A 19,830-nucleotide genomic window follows, 5' to 3' on the forward strand; every position below is an offset into this window, starting at 1 on the left:
CTAAAGGTCTCTATTGCCCTCACCGCCCAGCCCACCCCGAGTTTTGCGCACCCAGGGGTCCGGGGGCTAAACTCAACTCCTGCCCAGCGTCCTGAGAGCCTGTGGGCGGCAGCTCTCACATGTGGTCTGCAGAGTGGACCCCATTCCAGGGACAGACCCTGCAGTGGGACTGCACAGAGCCGTCTGTTCCAGTGGCCCTAGGCGTGCATACCCTTGGACTTAGGACACCTGGCCCTGGAGAGGCCTTGCCTGGCCAGGGAGAAAGCTTCTGCTGCTGCCCCCTATGCTGCCCCACCCCCATTCCTCCCCCAGGCGCTCCAACACCCACTCAAAGCCAGCTTCCTACATAGGAATGGACTTTGCACCTTACCTTCATTCAGGCCCAAGACCTTGGTTTTGCTCTGGGGATCCAGGTGCCCGGCCCAGCTGTGGGTGGAGGCCCTGTGCCAGCTGGTGACCCGCCCACCCTGCCTGGGCCTGGATGAGCTGCCCTGGGCCTCCATTCAGGCGAGGGGCCTTCCTGGTGTCTGAACCACACATGCATGCACTCAGCATGAGGCCAGCACCTGGCCCTGCCATCTTGAATGACCATATGCCGGGGCCCCTGGGGGCCTGAGTTTCCCCAGGTTCCCTGAGTGCCCCCAGACCAGCCCCAGACTTGAGAGCCGATGATGGCTGAGCCCCAGGGATTGGGGGACAGGAGGGCACAGTGGCCTTGTCAAGGCAGCTGCCTCTCTCGAGGGAGGTCTGTTCAAGGCCTCCGCCCCCCACCCCCTCCCCATCATTTCCTCAGAGCTGGGCTGGGGGTGGCTGGCTCTGCTAAGTGCTGTGAGCAGGAGGGTGGGGTGCAGAGGGCAGGACTGCTTCATTCATTTCCCCATCGACGTTTATTGAACACCTATTAAGTGCCCCTGGGATTCCAGGTTCTGGGATACAGTGGTGAACAGGACAGGCGAGTCCTCAGATGGAATGAACATGATGTGTATTCCTATAACGTCAGGCTGGAGGACATCTGGAGAGGCAAAGAGATAGCAAGTGCAAAGGCCCTGAGGTTGGGGAAGCGAGAAGACCCGTGTGGCTGGAGTGGAGGAGAAGAGGTGGGCAGTGGGTCAGGCCATGGAGCCCTGGGAGGCATGAGCAGGGGCAGGGGATGACCTGGCTGCTGTGTCGAGAATGTGGAGGCTAAGGCCACCTCAGGGAGACCAGAGAGGTGGCTACTGAATCAGTCCAGGTGGGAGAGGACGGCAGGTGGACAAGGGATGGCCGTGGTGGGGAGAGGGCAGGGGCAGGTTCTGGCTTGGCTTTGCTGATGGCTGGGGTGTAAGTGTGAACTCAAGGCCGTGCCCAGACTCTGGGGCTGGCCCTGGGGGAGTCGAGGGCCTCGCTGAGATCTGAGCTGCCAGGGTGCCAGCAGGAGTTGGGTCTCCGTCAGGATGACTCTGGTGCTCAGCACACACTTGAAGGAACCCCAGAGTGGGTGGCTGGGTGGGGGAGTCTGAGCTGGAGGACAGTGGGGCTGTGTCCTTGAGTGGGTGGCTTCTTAGCCCTGGGAACTGCTTAAGATGGAGGCTGGTGCCCGGCACTTCATGTTAGAAGCCGGAGATCAGGAAAAGGTACCAGGAGGACCAGAAGGGAGGGCGATCCAGGCGTGTGGGTCAAGGATGGGACCCTGCGCCCGTGACGGATTCCGCCTGAACCAGAGCTGCCTCTCTCCATGTGCGATGAGGGCGGAGCCTGTTTTGGTAGATGGACCAGGGTCAGGAGAAAGAGGACCTCTGTCCCCAGGGAGGAAAGAAAGAGGGTCAGCGGCTGCAGAGTAAGGAGGGGCACCAGGGGCGTGAGGAGGGTGCTGGGAAGGGAGAGACGACGCAGGGAGGAGCCCCGCTAGCTGCCCCTCACAACGGGGCTCTCAGCGCCCAGACTCGGAGTTCACCTCCCAGCCCAGCCACCTGCTACTGTGGGCCATGGGCAACCTTCCTCACCTTGCCAGCGTCCCTCCCGCTCCCCCCGCCACCACCACACACAGAGGCCTCCTCTGGCCAGCCCCACCCCACGTTCCCTCCTGCCCTCTGCTCCAGCCCAGCTGCTGACCCAGAAGGCACTCTCACTTCCCTCTCCCTCCCAGTAGCCTCCAAATTCACCCCCACCCCTGCCCTCACCTTCCTGAGCATCCCACTAGCTTCCCTTCTTTCATCCCAAGATCTAAGGCGCTGTATACACTTCCTTTGACAGGTGGGGAGACCGAGACCCCGGAGAGGGTAAGACTCCCCCATGGAGCCCCCAGTCTCCATCCAAGGCCCAGGGAAGGTGGGCTCCGGGACCCTGATGCCCCAAGGCAAGGGCAGATGCCCCGTCTCCCTTGTCCAGCCTCTCTGCTGGCCCACAGCCTGCTCTGCCTCTTGGCAAGGCCCAGGCAAGATGTAAAGGCCACATTCCCACCGTCCCCCCCCTTCAATCAAAACTGAGGCATGGTGTGAGGTCTCCCTGGCCGTTCCTCCCTGCCCACCTCCACCCCGGCCCCCTAAAGGCCCCTAAAGTCCCCAGCCGTGCCCCACCCCCTGCTGGGAAGCAGGTGGAAGGAGGAAGTGGCCTTGGCAGCCACTGCCGTGGGCTGGGTAGTGGTATAACTGGTTTGGGCCCAGTCTGGAGCTCAGGGCTGGGAGGCCTAGCTCCCATGGAGGACCCAGACCTGGGTCCTGAGTCATTTAGCAGGTGAGGGGGCAGCTCTGTGACTCATGTCCCCGAGCCTGGCACCTCACAGCCTGGGGAGGCCTCTATCATCCCCTCCCCCAAGTGGGCCCCCAGTCTCCATCCAAGGCCCAGGGAAGGTGGGCTCCGGGACCCTGATGCCCCAAGGCAAGGGCAGATGCCCCACCTCCCTTGTCCAGCCTCTCTGCTGGCCCACCAGTTTGCCTCTGGGGTGGGCGGCACCAACCTGCTAATACCACCAGAGTTGGGTCCCGGGTCGGGGGTGCTCCGGGATTTGAGAAGTGGGGGGCCACCTGTCAGACGCCGCTGATGGTGGGGTCAGGCAGAGCCCAGGCCTGATGGCTGGACTTAGTGTGTGTGGGGGGGTCTTCGCAGGACCCCCTGCTCCTCTGAGCGCTGAGGTGCTGTACACAGGCCACAGGTACAGCTGGGCCCGCAGTCCAGCCCCCAAAGGCTCTGTCCCCCGGAGGTGGCCCACCAGGGTGGCCGCTCCTTTAGGTCCAGCCACAGACCCTTGAGGTCAGGCAAACCGGGGCCTCAGTGTCACCGGCTGGCCCTCCTGGGCACTCACTGGCCGGCTTGTGGCCCCGCTCTGACTGCAGCCCTGCGCCGCACCCAGCAGGCCCTGGTGACTCGGCTGGTGTGACCCCGCTGCTTATCTGGAGGCCTGGGGGGAGCCAGTCGACCCGAGAACCGTATCTCGGCCCTTGGTCCGGGCGAGGGAATGGGAAACCCTTATCCTGCTGACGGAAGGTTTCCACCCCAGTGACACGGCAGTGTCCCTGGAGTTAATGAGTAGACATCTAGGGCTGCCCTGAGTGGCTCTGGGACAGGGGTGACTCACGGGTCACCCAGGCTGCCTACCCCACTTGGTGCTGGAGATGGCTCACCGAGGGTGTGGAGGTCTCCCCCCACCCCGGGGCTCGCGCCGCCCCTGCAGACAGAACCCGGGTGTTTCAGGCACTAGGAGGTCCATGGACAGGGCACAAATGGCTGAGAGCAGTGGGGCTGGGAACCTCAGCCTAGACCTGTCAGCTGGACGGTGTTCCGGGCAGAGGGGAAGCCCATGCAAAGGCCCCGGGGCAGGAAGGAGGCTGGGGCTTGCCTGGAGGCCTGTGTGGACAGATGCTCAGGGGACACAGAGGGCTGCAGAGGGTTAGGCCGGACACAGCGTTAGGGCCTTTTTCTGGGACTCGGAAACCAGAGGGGGGCTGACGTCCCACAAGATGGGGTGGACCCACAAGACGTCCATTTTCAGACACCGTTCTAGCCACAGGGCCAGGGACTGTGGATCAGGAGAGGCAGGGGGACTTCTCCCCCGCAAGCTCAGGCTGGATGCCCGGTGCCTCTCAGGATCCCCGCACGGCCAGACTTCCCATGAAGCCAGCTGACCCCAGCCTGCCCTTCAGTTTGGACAGGACAGGGGTACGCAGCCCAGGAGGCCCTGAGCCCCACCTGCGGCCAGGCCTGGGGACCTTGGCCGAGTGCCATCCCCTCTGGGAGCCCCGGAGCACGCGGGGAGAGAGGGCAGCTCCAGCTGCAGGAGGAGTTGTCCCCTCCAAGCCGGGCGGGAGATGGACGGCATCCGGCTCAGAGTCCGCACCGGGTGGGCAGATGGCCAGGCCTGCCACCCTCCTGATAACGTCACGTCGGCAACTTCCGGGCCCTCGAGATAAGGATAAAAGTGGTGTCTGTGTCCGCTGCCATTTGACCAGCGCCGGTGGCAGCCGTGGTCAGTTCCACAGGCCTCCCATCGGCGGGACTTGGGGTGGGCTGCCTCCAGGACAGCCTTGGCGTGGGACAGGGGGTCCCTGGAGGGTGACCCCTGTGAGTCTAGCCCTCATTTGCATCTGAGGAAAGGAGGTCACCCAGCAGGGTAGCTACAGAGAAGGGACAGAGAATTCGGGTGCCCTGAGTCTGGCCCGGGGCCCTTTCAGGGTGTCCATGGGTCCATCCGTCCAGTCTCCCGTCCATGCATTCAACCAAAAATAAAAGGGGGTGGGTAGACAAAGACACGCTAACAGTGCCTGCCTCATGGTCAGTGCCCAGTTTGTAAAAACAGTCCAGTGAGCCAGTGGACAGGTGGCCCAGAGCCCCATCCTGCGCGACTGGCGTCCCAGAGGTCCCCAGGGCCAGAGGCAGACTCTGGGGGTGGGCTGACTGGAGGCCCCCGGGGAGGGGCTCCCGAGCTGTGTCTCGAACGACAGAGCAGCAGTGGGTAGGGGCACGAGGCTGGAGGGCGTCCCCACCGAGAAGGCCCCCGTGTGGGACCCGGGGCTGCCACGCTTTCCTGCCGTCTGTCCACTTTCCTTTCTGCCATTTTGTCTGGGGGAGTCGGAGAGCACTCTGGGTGGGGAAGGACACCCAAGCCTCCCCTGGGGCAGCTGTGGGCCCCGACACCCTCCCGGGGCCCCCGAGGGTCCCCGTGTCCCCTTCGGTTCACTGGCTGCCACACAGGGACAGGAGAGATCTCTGGAGAAGGGGCCTGGCTCCCTGCCACCACCCCTCACTTGTCACCAGCCTCCCAAAATAGCCATCTAAGTGGCCGCCTCTGCTCTCACGCACTTCCGGGGCATCTGGCAAAGAAAGCTGGTTTTGTCCCTGACCAGGCAGGCCCGGAGCAGTGACGTGCGGGCCTGTGAGGCCACAGTCCTGAAGAAAGGGCCCCTCTCTCTGACGGTGGCCTGTGGGGCCCGTACCCGGCCTCATGCCTCCCCTGGGTCTGAGCAGAGGCCTCACTCTGGGGTCCAGTGCCCTCTGACCCTTCCCACCTGGCAGCCAATGGACTCGCCCACTTGTCCGGAACCCCTGCCGCCAGAAAGCCCAAATGTCCAGCATCCTGGGCAGTGGGTATCGGCTTGGGGGCCAGAGATGGGCCCGTCTGGGAGGGGAGAGGTCGGTGGCACATGCAGACTGGACAGTGCCGGCTGCAGCACTGACCAACTGTGTGAGCCCGGGCAGGTCCCAGCCCCAGAAACAAGGGGCTGCCGAGGCCCATTCTCTGGTGCTGGAGTCCCCACTGGCTTCCCTGCCTGGGGTTCCCGCAGGAGCCATGCACATGTATGTGTGCAGGTGTGTGCGCGTGGGTGCACCTGTGGTGGAGTGGGGGCAGGGGAGTCCTCTCCTTGAACTCGGAGGAAGGTCACAGGCAGCTTATGGCTGCCTCACGTGAAAGTGCGGAGGGCGTCTCCCAGGACACTGACAAGGTCTGGGGCAGGACTTTTGTCGTCCATTTAGTCCACGCTCTGATGCCCACTGGGGTCTCTGCACAGGGTCCCACCCAGGCCCACCTGCCCTCAGGGGTGGATACTGGCCCTGGAGTAGAGCAAGCCCTTCTCAGAGGACAGGGCGCCCACTGGGGAAGAGGGGCAGGGCCTCACAGAGAGGGCCTTTGCAGGATGTATAGGAGTTTTCCGTGCTTCAGAGGGGCAGGGTGTTCGGCTGTGCACAGGCCTGGCGGTCGAAGCAGCCCGGCTCAGTATGAATCTTCTGTTTCACTCTTTGTCTTCCTCCAGCCCTCAGGGGGAAACGGTGACAATCAGAGGGGCCGGGCCCCAGTGCCTTTGTCCCGGGTGACACGGGCTGCCTGGAGCTGGAGGCCGAGGTCTGCCCGTGCGGTCCAGAGAGGTTGAGGGCTGAGTTTCCACGTAGTGACTCGTGGAGGGGAAATGCTCCCTCAGAAGTGACAGCTGAGTGCCTGAGTCACGACCCTTGGTGCCGCTGTGGGCAGGCGGGAAGGCACCCTGAGGGCTGTGTCCTAGGTTTATCGGGGGGCCAAACGCCCCCCCTACCCCATGGGCCCAGCCTGCCCCGCCCCCTCCAGGAAGTGGTGGTGGGGTGCTCCTGAGGCCCCCTAAGTGCAGGCCTGTCCTCCCCCAGGAGGGGAAAGAGGCATGACAATCGCCAGGACGCAGATGGGGCTGCAGGGGGTCCCACAGTCTTCCATGTGGGTGCGTGGAGCTGAGATTCAAACCCAAGCCCCTGCCCACCGGGCACGTCAGCCCCCGTCTCTCCAGCCCCTCTTGGCGCCCTGGCCCCAGTGCCACCTGGCATTTTGCTCACCGTGAGCCAGCACCCTGCCTCACCTGAGTCACTGAGGGCAGTGGTCACTTTCTCAGCTGCCCTCCTCCACCCCAGGCGGCCCCTCCAGTCCCACCAGAGCCCGGAGGACTGAGGGTTCTGGGGACGGGGCCCTTTCCCCCGGGAGCCTCAGTCTCCTGCTCTACAGGGTGGGGAGGACCCTTGGCGCTGCCAGGGTTGTCTGGGGAGCATCCTCCCTGCTGGTTCCAATTCCGCGGAACACAGCCCCCAGGCCTCTAACAGCCCCGTCCAAGCCGGGAGCAGTGGGTGCACACCGCACAGCAGCCCGGTCCTTTGGGGGCCTTTCTCACCCCTCAGCAGCCTGGGAGCCAAACGTCCCCTGGAGAGTCGCCACCCGCCCCAGGCCCCTGCCCAGCCCTTCTGGGGCTCACATTCTGGCTCCCACTGCCACCCATGCTCAGAGGCCGCCAGGACGCATATGCTGTATCCACAGCCTGAGGGTCGGGAAGGCAAGAGCTTCCTCTGTTTCTTCATCCATCACCTCATTGATGTGCCCTGAGGGTTCCGTGGCCTGGCTTCCAGTTCGAAGCCTGCGAGGACATGAGTGCTGGGGTTTGAGCTGTTCTCAGCTGTCAGAGCCTGAGTGTGCCTGAAGGGGCAGGTGGGGGAGATGCCGCAGGTGACACCTGTGCCCTGGGGCCTGAGCCCTGTGTGACCACAACTGTCGCTCACAGGATTCAGTGTCCGGTCATCGTGGCTCTTGTGGTCAACCTCCTGGGAGCCATCCTCAGCTTCACCTGCATCCCCACCAGCACCAAAGGGGCCAGCGCCCGTGCCCAGGCTGCCCTGCCAGGTAAGCTACACCAGACACACCCCAGCAGATACACACAAGTAGGCCCCACCAGGTACATCCCGCTGGGTCTACCCTGCCGGACACACCTCACCGGTTACACCCCACCAGGTATGCCACTTCCGGATGCTTGGCCAGAGTGAAGTGTGAGCCCTCCCCTCCCACCAGCCAGCACCCTGGACCTCAGGCTAGGCCTCCCCCAGCCCGGCCCACCCTTCAGGGAGGCTTTGCCAATACCACGATGTGCCAAAGCATCCCCGGTGGCTTCTCATCTGCGGGGGCAGAGGGGATGTGCTCCAGGCAATGGGCCTGGGGCATTCGGGGCCACTCAAGCCCTCTTTCCTTCCTTGGGCCCCTCCAGGATGCTGGGCATCTCCCAGCTTCGGACACCACTGGAGCTGAGCCTGGAAAGGACCAGGAGGGACCTGGGATGGGGCGGGCATGGCGAACCAGGACCCTGAGGTCCTGCCCAGACCCTGCCCAGAGCAGTCGGTCACTGTGCTGTATGGGGGCACGTGAGGGAGCACAGCTCCCGGGGTGGGGTGCCGAGGCGGGGGGCAGAGCACAGTCGGGTTAGAGCTTGTGGGCTCAATGTGCCTCCCAGGCCCCACGAGGAGCGGTCAGGGCTCGAGAGGGGGGTCCCCTCCAGGACGTCCCAGCCCAGCCACTTTGGCCTGGCACAGGGACCCCATGCCTCCTGGCCGGGTGACCGAGAGCTCTGGAGAGACCCACCTGGGACAGGAGGCCCCTGAGCCCTGGCTGTGATGGAACAGCCCAGAAAGAGTCAAGAGGGAGGGCCTGGGTGGGGGCCTGGCCTGCAAAGAGACAGAGGAAAAGGGCCGAGGCATAGGAGAACCTGGGAGAGGCAAGCAGGGGGGCACGGCCGCACCCAGCTGGGAGGCTATGACGTGGCACCCAAGCGTCCTCCGGATCAGGGTAAGGTGGCCGCTCGCAGCCACCAAGAGCGGCCGCTCCTGGCCGACGGCTGCCTCACCAGCCTTGTCATGCCGTCGCCCAGATCCAGGGCCAGGCAGGCAGCAGCTGCCGCGGTCATGCGGGTTTGGGGAGTGAGAGCCTCCATCACTTGGAGCCCGGGTCCAGGCCAGGCCGCCCCCTGAATTCAGAGGTCCCCCGGGTCAGCAGGGCCCGAGGCCCAGTCCTGAGTGTGATGAGCTGCCCGGGGCTCACGGTGGGGTTGGGGGGCGGGCTGGTGGGAGGCACGCTGAGCACGAGCTCACATCCCCGGTGGGTGTGGGGCGCCGGGCAGCCGGAGTGCTTCCTCCGCACCCAGTGGGCCCTGGGGCGCGGGCTGTCCGGTGCTACCGTGGCCTCTCCGGGTGCCTCAGGGAAACCCAAGGCCAGCGTGTTTGACCTGAAGGCCATCACCTGCGTGCTGCTGCAGCCCGGCGTCCTGCCGGTGTTTCTGGTCAAGGTCATCTGCAGCTTCCCCTCAGGTGAGTCCCGGCCGCCCGGCCAGCGTCCAGAGCCCGGTGCGGCTGAGAACTCGGGGCCGCGGAGACGGAGGTCTGCAGCCCGCGCGTCACCCCTTCGCGCTGCCCTGTGTCCCACGCTCCGAGACTCCACTGGGCCCTGTCCAGTCACATCTGTCCCAGAGAGGGTGACGGCCCACTGGTTCATGCAGATGTGGCTGCACAGGCCAGAAGGAGGAAGAAGTGAGGGTCTCCGTCCTTCCCTCCTGCCCCCCAGGGCCCTGCTCGGGCCCCAGTTACCCCTGCTCTACAGAAGGTCTCGCTGCCCCGGCCTGTGGCTTCCAGGGCCTCTCAGGACAGTCTGGGAGGAGGGAAAGACGGTACGTCTGCAGGTGGACGCACACATTCTCGGTGGAACTGAGGGCATCCCTGACCGCAGTCGTGCCCAGTAGTGACCGCTCAGAGCCCCCATCTGGGGTCCTCCAACCAGGGGAGGAGTGCAGAGGACAAGTCAGCGAGGCAGGGTTGACAGGCGCTCAGGTGCCCCCACACTGGCGCTAAAGGGTTAGTCCCTCAGCCCAGGAAGTTCTCTGTCCAGGCAAACTGGGCAAGCCCCCCGCCCAGCTCCATCTGTGACTCAGGATGGCTCAGTGGGGCACAGTGACGGGAACCCAGGTCACCGACGTCAGTTCTGGGGCCAAATCCTCCTACATTACCAGCCCAGGGTTCCCCATCTCCCAGTCTCCACCCCCAGACGGCCTTGGGCTGTGGCCACCCTGTGCACGGGGCAGCTTCCGGCACCTTCCTGTTCACGGCCCACAGCAGCCGCATGGGGTGGACCTGCCAGGGACAACCTCGGAGAAGGTTCACGTTGGTCTTCCCTGAGCCGGGCACCGCGGCCAAGCCCCTGGCACCGTGACGGTCACCTGATGGGGGGAGCAGGTGTGGGCACAACTGCGCAGCCCTGACCCCTCACCCCTGACCCCCCACCTCGCCCAGGGCTCTTCATGGTCATGTTCTCCCTCATCTCCATGGACTTCTTTCAGCTGGAGGCCGCCCAGGCCGGCTACCTCATGTCCTTCTTCGGGGTCCTCCAGATGGTGAGTGGATGCTGGGCGCACAGGGTGGGCGGGGGTTCGGCACCCCACGCTCTGTGGGCTCCCTGCCCTCCCAGGGTCCTCTGGGCAGTCGGCCTGTGTTGGGGTCCCAGGACCTCACAGAGCACCGGCACCCGGTTTCTCCGCAGCGCAGGTGCCGTCCTGCATGCCCGCCTTTTGGGTGTTGCATGCACACCTTAGCTTCTGGCTTGTCCTCCTCTCCCTGCTCGCGGCTCCCACGCCTGGGTCTGTCTGCCCACCCATCTGCCCGGAGGTCCCGTCTGAGAGGGGAGAGGGGAGACTCATCCACAGTGGAGGCTGGCGAGCCCTTGGCCTCCCATTGGGAAACACGGCGGAGGCCCGTGGTCCGCCGCGTGTCCGTCTGGGCGCCGGCGGTGGACAGGTCGGGAAGGGGGCAGACCCCGGCGGTGGGGCGCGTTACAAGGAGAATGGCCGGGCTCTGCGTCCCACCCGCCTGCCCGCCAGTCGCGTGAGCATGGCGGGGACAGGTGGCGACGTGCAGCCGCCACCCGGGACATCTGCCTGACAGCCGGAGCGCAGGAGGGCTATTCCGGGACCTGCCTGGGCGGGGGAGAGAGCTCACGCTCTCCGGAAGCGAGTGGCATTCCCAGCACCTCCAGGCCATCTGCTGCCCGTGCCTCTGGGCCCAGGACTAGACTCTGGTTCTAAAATAGCCACTCCTGGGAGGGGCTGGCCCCCCACCCCACCGTGGGCCAAGATGGCCTAGCTGGGTGGGCTGGGAAGTGCCAGCCTGGTGGAGGAAAAGAGAGAAACAGAAAGCAACAACAACAGTAATAGTACTCTGGATTGGGGGCCACTGGAGCTTTCTTCTAAACGGCCGCTCCTGGGACGTCCCTGGAGGTCCAGTGGTTAGGGCTCCATGCTTCCACTGCAGGGGGCATAGGTTTGATCCCTAGTTGGGGAGCTAAGATCCGCGCAAGCGGTGCATTGTGGCCAAAAAGAAATAAATAACAATCTTAAAAATAAAAGACAATTTTTAAAATAAAATAAACGGCTGCTCCTGCCTGCCTGGGACCAGAGCACCAGCCTGAGCTTGTCCTGGGCTCCCCGGGACCAGGAGACCAAGCCTATACCCTGGTTGAAGCCGGCGGACCCCTCGAGGCCCTCAGGGACAGACCCTGGTAGCCTCTGGCCTGGTCAGGCATGAGGGTGGGCCTGACCGAGACGGACCTGGGCTCCAGCACCTGTGAGGATGGTGGTGGACAGGGTTGGAGAGCAGCGGTGGGATTCGGGAAAGTGCCTGGGGGTGGGGGGCTGGGGACCCCAACACAGGCCGACCGGGTGGAGGAGCCTGGGGAGGGCAGGGAGCCCATGGAGCGGTGTGGGGTGCCAGGCCCCAGGCCCTAAGTCCAGCGGAGGGAAGGTGGAGGCGGCTGAGGGCCTGAGATGCGTCTGCAGGGGAGGCCCAAGCCACCTTCGTCGGGTGCCTCCCTCCCTGCCCCGCCAGGGTAGAGCTGGTCACCGAGGGTCCGGGGAGGCGGCCCCGCCACTGGGTGAACCATGCCTCCCACCTGGTCCCCCACAGCTGCTCTTGTACCTGCTGCTTCCGTTGCAGACCATTTCCTGCCCCACCTGAGGTGTGGTTGCCGCCTGATCCCAAGGGCGATCCCCCCCACCAGCATCCCCTTCCAGCCCCCTGGGTACAGGGATCATTGGGGTTGGGGTCTCAGGGGGTGGCAGCCCGGATGGTCCTAACACGAGGGGATGGTGGTCACCCTTCCCCAGGGGGGGTTGGCAGCCCTCTGTCCCTCTAGGACCCTCCTGCGAGGGCCCCCCACTCGGCCTTCATCTGTGCCCCAGGCACAGCGCCGCTGCAGTGATAGGGAGCTTCCGTCGTATGGGGTGGGGGAGACGGAGGCAAGCCCCCAACCACTGGCGCATCTGGTGTGTCAGGGGCGACAAAACCGCAAAGGAGAATCAGGACCCTTGGAGGGGCAGAAATGCCACTTCAGATGGGGTAAGGGTTGGGGTTATGGTTAGTTAGGGCTGGTAGGCTCTCCACTGGCCCACGGAGAGGCTTGGAGGGAGAGAACTTCAGACAGGGAGGGGCTGCAGGTGCAAAGGCCCTGGGGTGGCTGGGCCGGCCTGAGGGGAGAGGACTGCCCTCTGAAGACGTGTGGGGCATGGTCTGCAAGGCCAAGAAGGACCCAGATTTACTCAGATTTACTCGGAGTGGGTGGAACCATTTGGAGGCTGGATGTGGTCTTACTAGCCCCCTGCTGGGGAACTGGGTGCTTGTGGCCGATGTGACCTCCGGGGAGGTGGAGGTGGCTCGGGCCAGGGCAGCGGGGAGCAGGACAGGTGAGCAGACAGGGTCTCCAGGTGGGAGGGTTGGGAGAAAGTGAAATTTCTGGTGTGCTTGGTAGCTCTAGTTTCATGTAATAACCCGTAAGGCACGAAAGTTTAGGCTTTGTTCAAGTTAATGGGAAAATGGAAAGACGATCCCAGTCCATTAGGGTCCTGCTCTCTGGCTCTGTATGAAAAGCTGAGGCAGATTGAAACCTCTCTCCTGGTTTGGTGGTTTCCTCTCGGGGTGTAGGGCACTACAAGACGCTTGCCAAGTAGATCTTCCCTTTAAACAAACGAAAACGAAGATAAGCAAGTGTGAAAGTAGGATTTTTTTTTTTTTAAAGAAGGACATCTTTGGTGCTGGTTTGAGACAGTTTCGTTTTGCCAGGCAGGCAGCTCGGAGTGGCCCGTCCTGTTCCGCAGGGGTGGGCCCGCCCCGTCACAGGGCGCAGCCGCGGCCTGACCCCAGCCCCAGGGGGTGCTGCTCCAAACCCACTGCGCCCCGGGCACTTCCTGTCTGCCTGGAGGAGGTGGCAGGGGACCAGGTAGGGAGCCTCCTCCCCCTGGCCTGGGGATGGCCGAGGGCTGGGTTTGCCCTCTGAGTCACATCCCCAGCGTCAAGGGTGTCCCTGCTCTGGGCCGTTCCTCCCACCCCCACAAGGGCAGGAAGGGGAGCCTGGCTCCTGGCTGGCTGACCCTGGGGCCGGGAGAGGGGGCTGCGGCCAGGAGGACAGAGCTGGGAGTGGAGGGCCGAGCAACAGTGGGGGTTATCTGGGGAGACTGGTTGCCCCCTGCTTACCTGCCCAGGCTCAGGACAAGTCCACCGCCCTGGGCTCCAGCCCAGCCCCACTCCTGGCCAGCTCTGGGACCTCAGGCAAGTGACATCCACCCTCTGGGCCTCAGTTTACCCAGTTGTAACTGGAGCTGTGGCCTCCTGAGATGTGGAGGACACAGGGCTCCTGGCCCAGTCCCTGGCCCCAGTTGACAGTAGCTGGTGTGCCCGCCTGCTGGGGCCAGGCCTCCACAGGGCCAGCTGGGAGGGCGACCCCACATGGGCAGCAGGGCTCTGAGCTCGGGTCCCAATCCAGCCCCCCTCTCCTCTGTGCCCTGGTCTCCCCATCTGTGAATGGGGCAGGTCCCACCTCCCAGAGGAGACAGCCAAAGAGGGGGCTGAGGACGAGTGATTGGCCAGGATGGGGGCCAGGTGACACGGTAGGGGGCTTCCCAGGGCCCCAAGGGTCCCCAGGGTTGGAGTCGGGGCCACACTGGGAGCATTTTCCTATCAAAGAAGCTCTTTGCACCGTAAGCCGTGGCCTCCCCACCCCCACCAGGAGTTAACCGGCCCTTCGATTAAAATGCGTTTATCACGCCTGAAACTGCAGGGATTAGTTTTGAGTGTGGAACTCGGACCTCTGAGTGGCTGGCTGTGCACGCGTGTGTGCGCAGGTGCGTGTACGTGTGCGTGTGCGTGCGTGGGTGCGTGTGCGTGTGCGTGCGAGGTGCCCAGGCTGCTGGCCCCGTCTCCCCTGGGACTTTGAGACCATCGTGGGTACCACAGGCTCACCCCTGTGCCCTGCGCCTGGCGCCTGCTGTGGCTGGTGGCAGTGGCCCCAGGGGCTGCAGGTGGTGGGGGAGGTCCCGCAGCTGGCCGCAGCCCAGCCCCCCTCCCCAGGCCCGGCTGCGCCCACCTCCACCCTCTCGCCCTCACCTAGGTCTTCCAGGGCCTGGTCATCGGGTGGCTGAGCAGCCACTTCTCTGAGGGAGCCCTGCTCCGGGCCAGCGTGCTGGTGTTCAGCGTGGTGGGACTGGCCATGGTGAGAGCTCCCGCCTCTGGCTGCCCCGCAAAGAGCAGGGTCCCAGGCCCGCTCCCCTGACCCTCTGCCGGTGCCCAGTTTGCACTTGAGCCCCTGGGCCCCCTGGCCCCCTCTACCCCAACCCAGGGCCACCTCAGTGGGACCTCAGGGATGGGCAGTTCCACCCTGGTCCCGCGAGGCCCTGCAAGGCCCCCGTGACCGTGACCCCTGCTCTGCCCCTCGGCAGGCGCTGATGGCCAATGTCTTCCACTTGTGCCTCCTCGCGCCAGGCCTGGTCTTCAGCCTGTGTGCCCTCAACGTGGTCACCGACAGCATGCTGACCAATGCCGTCTCGGCCTCAGACACGGGTGAGTGCGGCATCCCGGGCCGGGTGATGGGCAGGCCCTGGGGAGACCCCGGCCCTCCTCTCTGGGAAGCTTGCTGAGCAGTTTCCGGCAAAGCAGCTGCCTTAATGTGGGACCTGCCTGGACTCAGTGGGCATTGAGTAGGGTGGGCGGCTGGGGGTCTGAGTGGGCAGGATGGGGATGGTGGGCTGCAAGAGGGCTCAGGAGAGAATCCTGCCCACCACCCAGCCCAGCCAGACCCAGCCAACCCTGCACCAGGCCCTGCTGATCAGTCCAGGGCCAGGCCTGGGGGAGGGGAGGAGGGCTTCCTGGAGGTGGCGTCTGGCTTGGCTCTGAAGCATGGGCAGAGAATGGCTAGAGGCCAGAGGGGGTGGCTAGCATGGGGAGCACCTCCTGTTCCCTCCCTGCGCACGGGATGTGCAGGTGCTTCCTGAGTGAACGAGTGAGGGAGTGAGTGCTGCCCCCGGGCCACCCAGTGGGACTCAGGCGCCCCCAGAGGTGGACCCGCAGTCCCCCCACTCTGCACCTGGCCTTCTTTCTTGAGGCCAAGGAGTCTCCCATCCAGACTGGGGGTCCCTGGGCCCGATGCTGCCCAGGCTTCTGCCCCCGTGCTGCCCCGGGCATGGTGCAGGTCAAGGTCAAGGGCTCCTGTGGGCCGGTTGAGGTCAAAGACCTCCCTCCTTGGCAGCAGGGCCAGAAAGTTCAGGGCCCTGGCTGACCCTCTGTCCATCTACCTGCCTGTCTGGGAAGGTCAGACTGAGGTCTAGAGGCCCTGATGAAAATGGGGAGGTCTTTGCTGGTCAAGGCCTCTTCTCAGGACTGCCTTGGGGACCCCAAGGCCGGCCAGACCTGTGGCTCTGTGGTCCTGGGAGGCTAGACTGGTCCTGGAGGGCTTCCTGGAGGCTGTGGGCTGGCAGGTGTGAGAGGCCAGGAGGAGAGAGGAGGGGAGCAAGGCCTCGAGAGATGAGGGCAGGGCCTGAGAGGGAGGAGGGCGGAGCCTGAGAGGGAGGAAGGCGGGGCAGATCCGGTCCACCAGGGCCCCATGTGCCAGAGGCACCATCCCTCAGCTTGGAAGGAGCCAGGAGCCGGTTCCCAGCACCAGCCTGGGAACCGGAAACCACAGAGGGGGCGGTAATTGCTCCCTGGTGTCTGCAGGGCATGTGGGCGTAGGGAGAGGCTGCTCTGAAGGAGAGAGGGCATGTGGGCGTCGGGAGAGGCTGGCCACGCCCAGCTGACCCAAGGGCAGGCCTTTCCAGCTCCCAGAGCGAGGGCTGTGAAGCCCTTGGAGCCTGGGGCCCTCGGGGCAGACAGCAGTGTTGACAGGAGCCACACGCTTGGTGGCCCTCATAGGGCACAGCTGACAAGAGGGGCGTGGAGGTAGGGGTGTCAGGTAAGAGGGGTGCAGGCAGCCAGGCGAGCCCGGGAAGTGGGTGCAGAGAAGCAGGTGCGGGCCCTTCGAGCGCCCCAAAGCCCCTCCCCCGCCCTGGGGGGAGTTCCCTGCAGTCCACGTGAGGGCGGGAGCCAGGTGACAGGGGTGTGTGGTGGCCCAGCCCTCACCGCGGTGCTTCGGGAGGCCCCTGGCTGGGATGCCACCTCTCAGGCAGGCCTGGTGCGGGGGGGCCTGGCCCACAACCTGGGGCCCTGTTCCCAGCCTCCTCCTGTGCTTGGGAACTCTCTGGAGCAGGGCAGAGGCTCAGATCCCCATCCAAGAGGGCCCCGTGCTCCCCCTGCGTGGCTGGGGGGTCTGCAGGGAGGGAGCGGGGGTGGGGCGTGGAGGGCGGCGGGGGAGACAGGGAGGCTGTAGCTGTGTCAAGGCCGTGGGCGGCTGGGGCAGTGATGCTGAGAGACCCTCCCCTCCCCTGCCGTAGGAACCATGCTGGGCCTCTGCGCCTCTCTGCAGCCGCTGACCAGAACCCTGGGGCCCACCCTGGGAGGCCTCCTGTACCACAGCTTCGGAGTCCCTGTTTTCGGCCACGTGCAGTTCGCCGTCAACTTCCTTGTCCTGCTGGTCCTCTGGAGGCAGCCTGTGCCCCCAAAGATGGACAAAGCCTGGTGACCGTGGCCCCCAGGCACAGACTGGCAATAAACTCCCTTAGGACCTCTTCCAGCCTGATTTCTATCAGTTGGGCAGGGGGCCTGGGGACGAGGGCAGGATGGAGCCTTGGATGCTGGAGGGCTTCCTGGAGGAGAGGGCCTGCAGCTGTGCCCCAGGGCTCCAGGGAGAGCAGAATCGCCCAAGTTCATCCCCGTGGGAGGTGGGTCCTGCCCCCGGAGTCCGCCACCGAGGCCCGTGAGGAGTACCTCCTGCTGCCACCCAGACAGCTCTGCCCACGACGTCCCCAGAGACAGGGAGCTCCGTGCTCACCCCTTCACACCCCCCTCCCCACACCAACCCCCGGCCTGGGGCCGAGCACACACCGCCCGCACCCTCCTCAGCCCTTGAAATTGCTTCCACTCGTGAACAGAAGGAGGACGTGGTTGTTTGAAAAGATCAGGACTTTTGAGGCTTGGGAAGAGGTCTAGGAAAAGAACCCTCATTTCACTGTTGGGGAGCCCAGTGGGGAGGACCAGGCATCCAGGCTTGAGAACTGGGGAGCTGTGCCTCCCCCTCCCCCCGCCTCCCAGCTCAGGTGCTACAGAGAAGGGGTACCAGACACAGGGAGGCCAGCAGGCTGCCGTGCCCCATGACCAGTATGGAAAGGACAACCTTGTCAGGTGTCTACAGACGCCCTTGAGACCAGGAAGGCTACCCCTCCCCCACAGGCTGCCTTTAAAAGGAGCTGTTAAACTCAGAAACCCCAACCTCAGAATTTCACGTCCCAACTGGAGGGGCCTCAGAGAGCCAAGGTCCGCCCACCCTCCCGACCCAAGGGCTCAGGCCGGACCCTGCCTCCACTTGAGCCCCGCCAGGAACTGGGGTCCCACCCTCTGACTTTGGTCATTCACCCAGAGGGTCTGGTGGGAGGGGTCTCCAGGGTAGGGCAGCATGGGAGCGCACCCTGGGGTTGGTCTTTTCTACTCTCTGAAGGAGCCCCCTCCCCATTTGCACAGGGGCTTCAACAGTGCTGTTCAGGAGAAAATTCATGGCAGGAATGGTTTCTTCTCTGGACCCAGCACCCAGGCTCCTGCAGGCCTCCCAGCAGAGGGACAGCCCCTCCCCAGTCTGACCCCTGCCACCCGGTTAGGAGGCCTGTGATGGTGGCCCCCCCCCCCATCAAGGGTAAGTGACTGACATTAGGGCCCAATTTTGGTCCTTCACTCCCCTCACCTCTGCCCCCCACACCTGGCTCCCTCCAGCCACAAAGGTGAAATGAAGGTCCCCTGGCTAGGCCAGGATCAGCGTCCTGTCCCTTTCTTCCATCCTAGGCTTCTTCATCACCCACAGCCCTTCCAGGTGGAGGGGCACACCTCCCCTCCGGAGCCTGGGGGTTTGGGGGCAACCCTGGATGCACAGGGTCCCAGCGGGCAGGAAGGGCAGAAGGTGGGCCTCCCCATCCCGATGTCACATCCTGGGCCACTCGGAGGCCTCAGCCTCCTGCCACGCCGGCAGAAATGGTGCAGGCCTGTCTCCCGTTGGCCCAGAAGCACTGCCCACCTTGCTGGCCCCGCACGTCAGGCACTGGCTGGCAGCATGTTAAGAGGAGTGCGGCCGGTGGGCAGCCAGAGGCCTGAAGGCTTCCTTTCAGGGGTCTGGGCAGGGGCGGGAGGGGGCAGCTAGGGTCGGGTACCCCACCGAGGGCCAGAGCAGCTCAGATGGGGGAGGCGTGATGACCTCACAGGGGCATTTTGTGAGTGGCTTCCGGGAGCAAGCCGGGGGCCCTGTCCTCCCCATTCCACACCCGGGAGCGGAAGTCAGGGCCACTCCCAGGGCACTTCCCCGCCTCCAGCGATGGTGCGGCCAGGGTCCAGCGGATAACGGTGTTCATTCAAAGAGCACTTCCTTGCCCTTCGGACACCTGGGGTGGCCTGGCCGCTCCCCCCAACTAACACACACTGAATGGAGGGGCCACCCACTCGCCTCCCGCAGGAAGCTCACTGCACCACACCGGCTGGTAGAAAAGAGAACAAGTCAGGTAGTTTATTTGGAATGGACACATTGATTACACACACACACACACATATATATATATATATATACACACACACATACATATACACATATATATATGTATATATATTAAGACAGATGGTTTTAACACAAATACCATCAAAATAAATACATAGATAGTCCAATAATTTAATGCACCCGCACAGCGGGGGCGAGGCTCTGCGGCTCCGCACGGGAGGGTCCTTCTCTGCTGGGCAGGACGCAGCCCCGGCCTTTGTCCTCGCCGTGGTCAGTGGCTGGGCGCCGCCGGGGCTTCTGCCGCTCCGGGCATTCCCTGAGCTCCTGCCGGCGCGGCCCGCGTCCGGCCCGACTCGTCCAGTGTGTGGTTCCTGTGGGGAGAGCGGGGAGGTTCAGGGAGCTGTGCCCGAGCCCGGTGGCTGAGCGAGCCGGAGTCCAGCCGGTGGGTCTCCCGAGGCCCGGACACGGCAGGGGCAAGCGACGGCTCCTGCCGCGCGCCCCAGCCGCGCCGCGTTGTCGAGGCCCCCAGTCCCCTCTCGACAGCGTTCCCTAGACGGGGCAGGACCTCCCCCCGACGTCCGAGGTCGACATCAGCCTCCCCGAGGACCGCGTCCAGCGGTCGGGCGGGCGGGCGGGCGGCACTCACCGCGGCGGCGCTCAGGGCGCGCGGGCCGTCCCGGCCTCGGGCTGCCCGACGGGCGCGGCGCGCTCCTGGCGGCTGCGGAAATCCTCCAGGGCGCGGCGGTTCTGGAAGTCGATGAGCGCCAGTGTGATGGCCGCGTTCCAGCAGCTCTCGCCCGCGCAGCGGAAGTCGATCTCCTTGCGGTCGGTGGTGACGATGGTGAAATAGACGTACTTGCCCGTACGCTCCACGCAGTCCACCTTGAGGATGGAGTGGAAGCGCAGCTCCTTGGGGCGCGCGCCGGGACCGGTGGGGAACAGGCTCAGGCAGTCAGGGGTGAGCACGCCGCGCTTCTTCTTCCACAGCTGGAACAGGCTGTCGCTGCGCTTCTCCAGCTCGCCCTCGCGCAACACCTCCCCGGGGGTCTTCATGTCGGCCGGGTGCAGCTCGCAGAAGCGAAGGCGCTCCGCCGGTGGCAGCCTCTGCAATGCGCCCCGGCTCCCCTGCGCTGTCTTTATAACGGCCC

At 64.7% G+C, this 19,830-nt stretch overlaps 2 protein-coding genes across 3 annotated transcripts in view; one reads left to right on the top strand and one right to left on the bottom strand.

Annotated features, from left to right (window-relative positions):
* Positions 1-16,718, top strand: part of SLC67A1 (solute carrier family 67 member 1) — a 22,834-nt gene extending 6,116 nt beyond the window's left edge. For both annotated transcript variants that reach the window (XM_024748939.1, XM_024748938.1), the window contains 6 exons: positions 7,485-7,603; positions 8,947-9,054; positions 10,030-10,130; positions 14,171-14,272; positions 14,499-14,619; positions 16,485-16,718. In XM_024748939.1, the coding sequence (XP_024604707.1) occupies positions 7,485-7,603; positions 8,947-9,054; positions 10,030-10,130; positions 14,171-14,272; positions 14,499-14,619; positions 16,485-16,672 (739 nt within the window). In that variant the 3' untranslated portion in view covers positions 16,673-16,718. The remainder of the gene's footprint in view (positions 1-7,484; positions 7,604-8,946; positions 9,055-10,029; positions 10,131-14,170; positions 14,273-14,498; positions 14,620-16,484) is intronic.
* A 2,193-nt stretch (positions 16,719-18,911) lies between these two features.
* PHLDA2 (pleckstrin homology like domain family A member 2) lies at positions 18,912-19,824 on the bottom strand. Its single transcript, XM_024749475.1, has 2 exons — positions 19,329-19,824; positions 18,912-19,053 (listed from the first exon to the last, which is right to left on the bottom strand). The coding sequence occupies exon 1, from the start codon at positions 19,733-19,735 to the stop codon at positions 19,340-19,342; it is 396 nt and encodes a 131-aa protein (XP_024605243.1). The 5' UTR covers positions 19,736-19,824; the 3' UTR covers positions 18,912-19,053; positions 19,329-19,339.
* Between the last annotated feature and the right edge of the window lie 6 nt (positions 19,825-19,830).

Source organism: Neophocaena asiaeorientalis, unplaced genomic scaffold (assembly GCF_003031525.2).
Source record: "Neophocaena asiaeorientalis asiaeorientalis breed wild unplaced genomic scaffold, Neophocaena_asiaeorientalis_V1.1 scaffold43, whole genome shotgun sequence".
Lineage (NCBI taxonomy): Eukaryota > Metazoa > Chordata > Mammalia > Artiodactyla > Phocoenidae > Neophocaena > Neophocaena asiaeorientalis.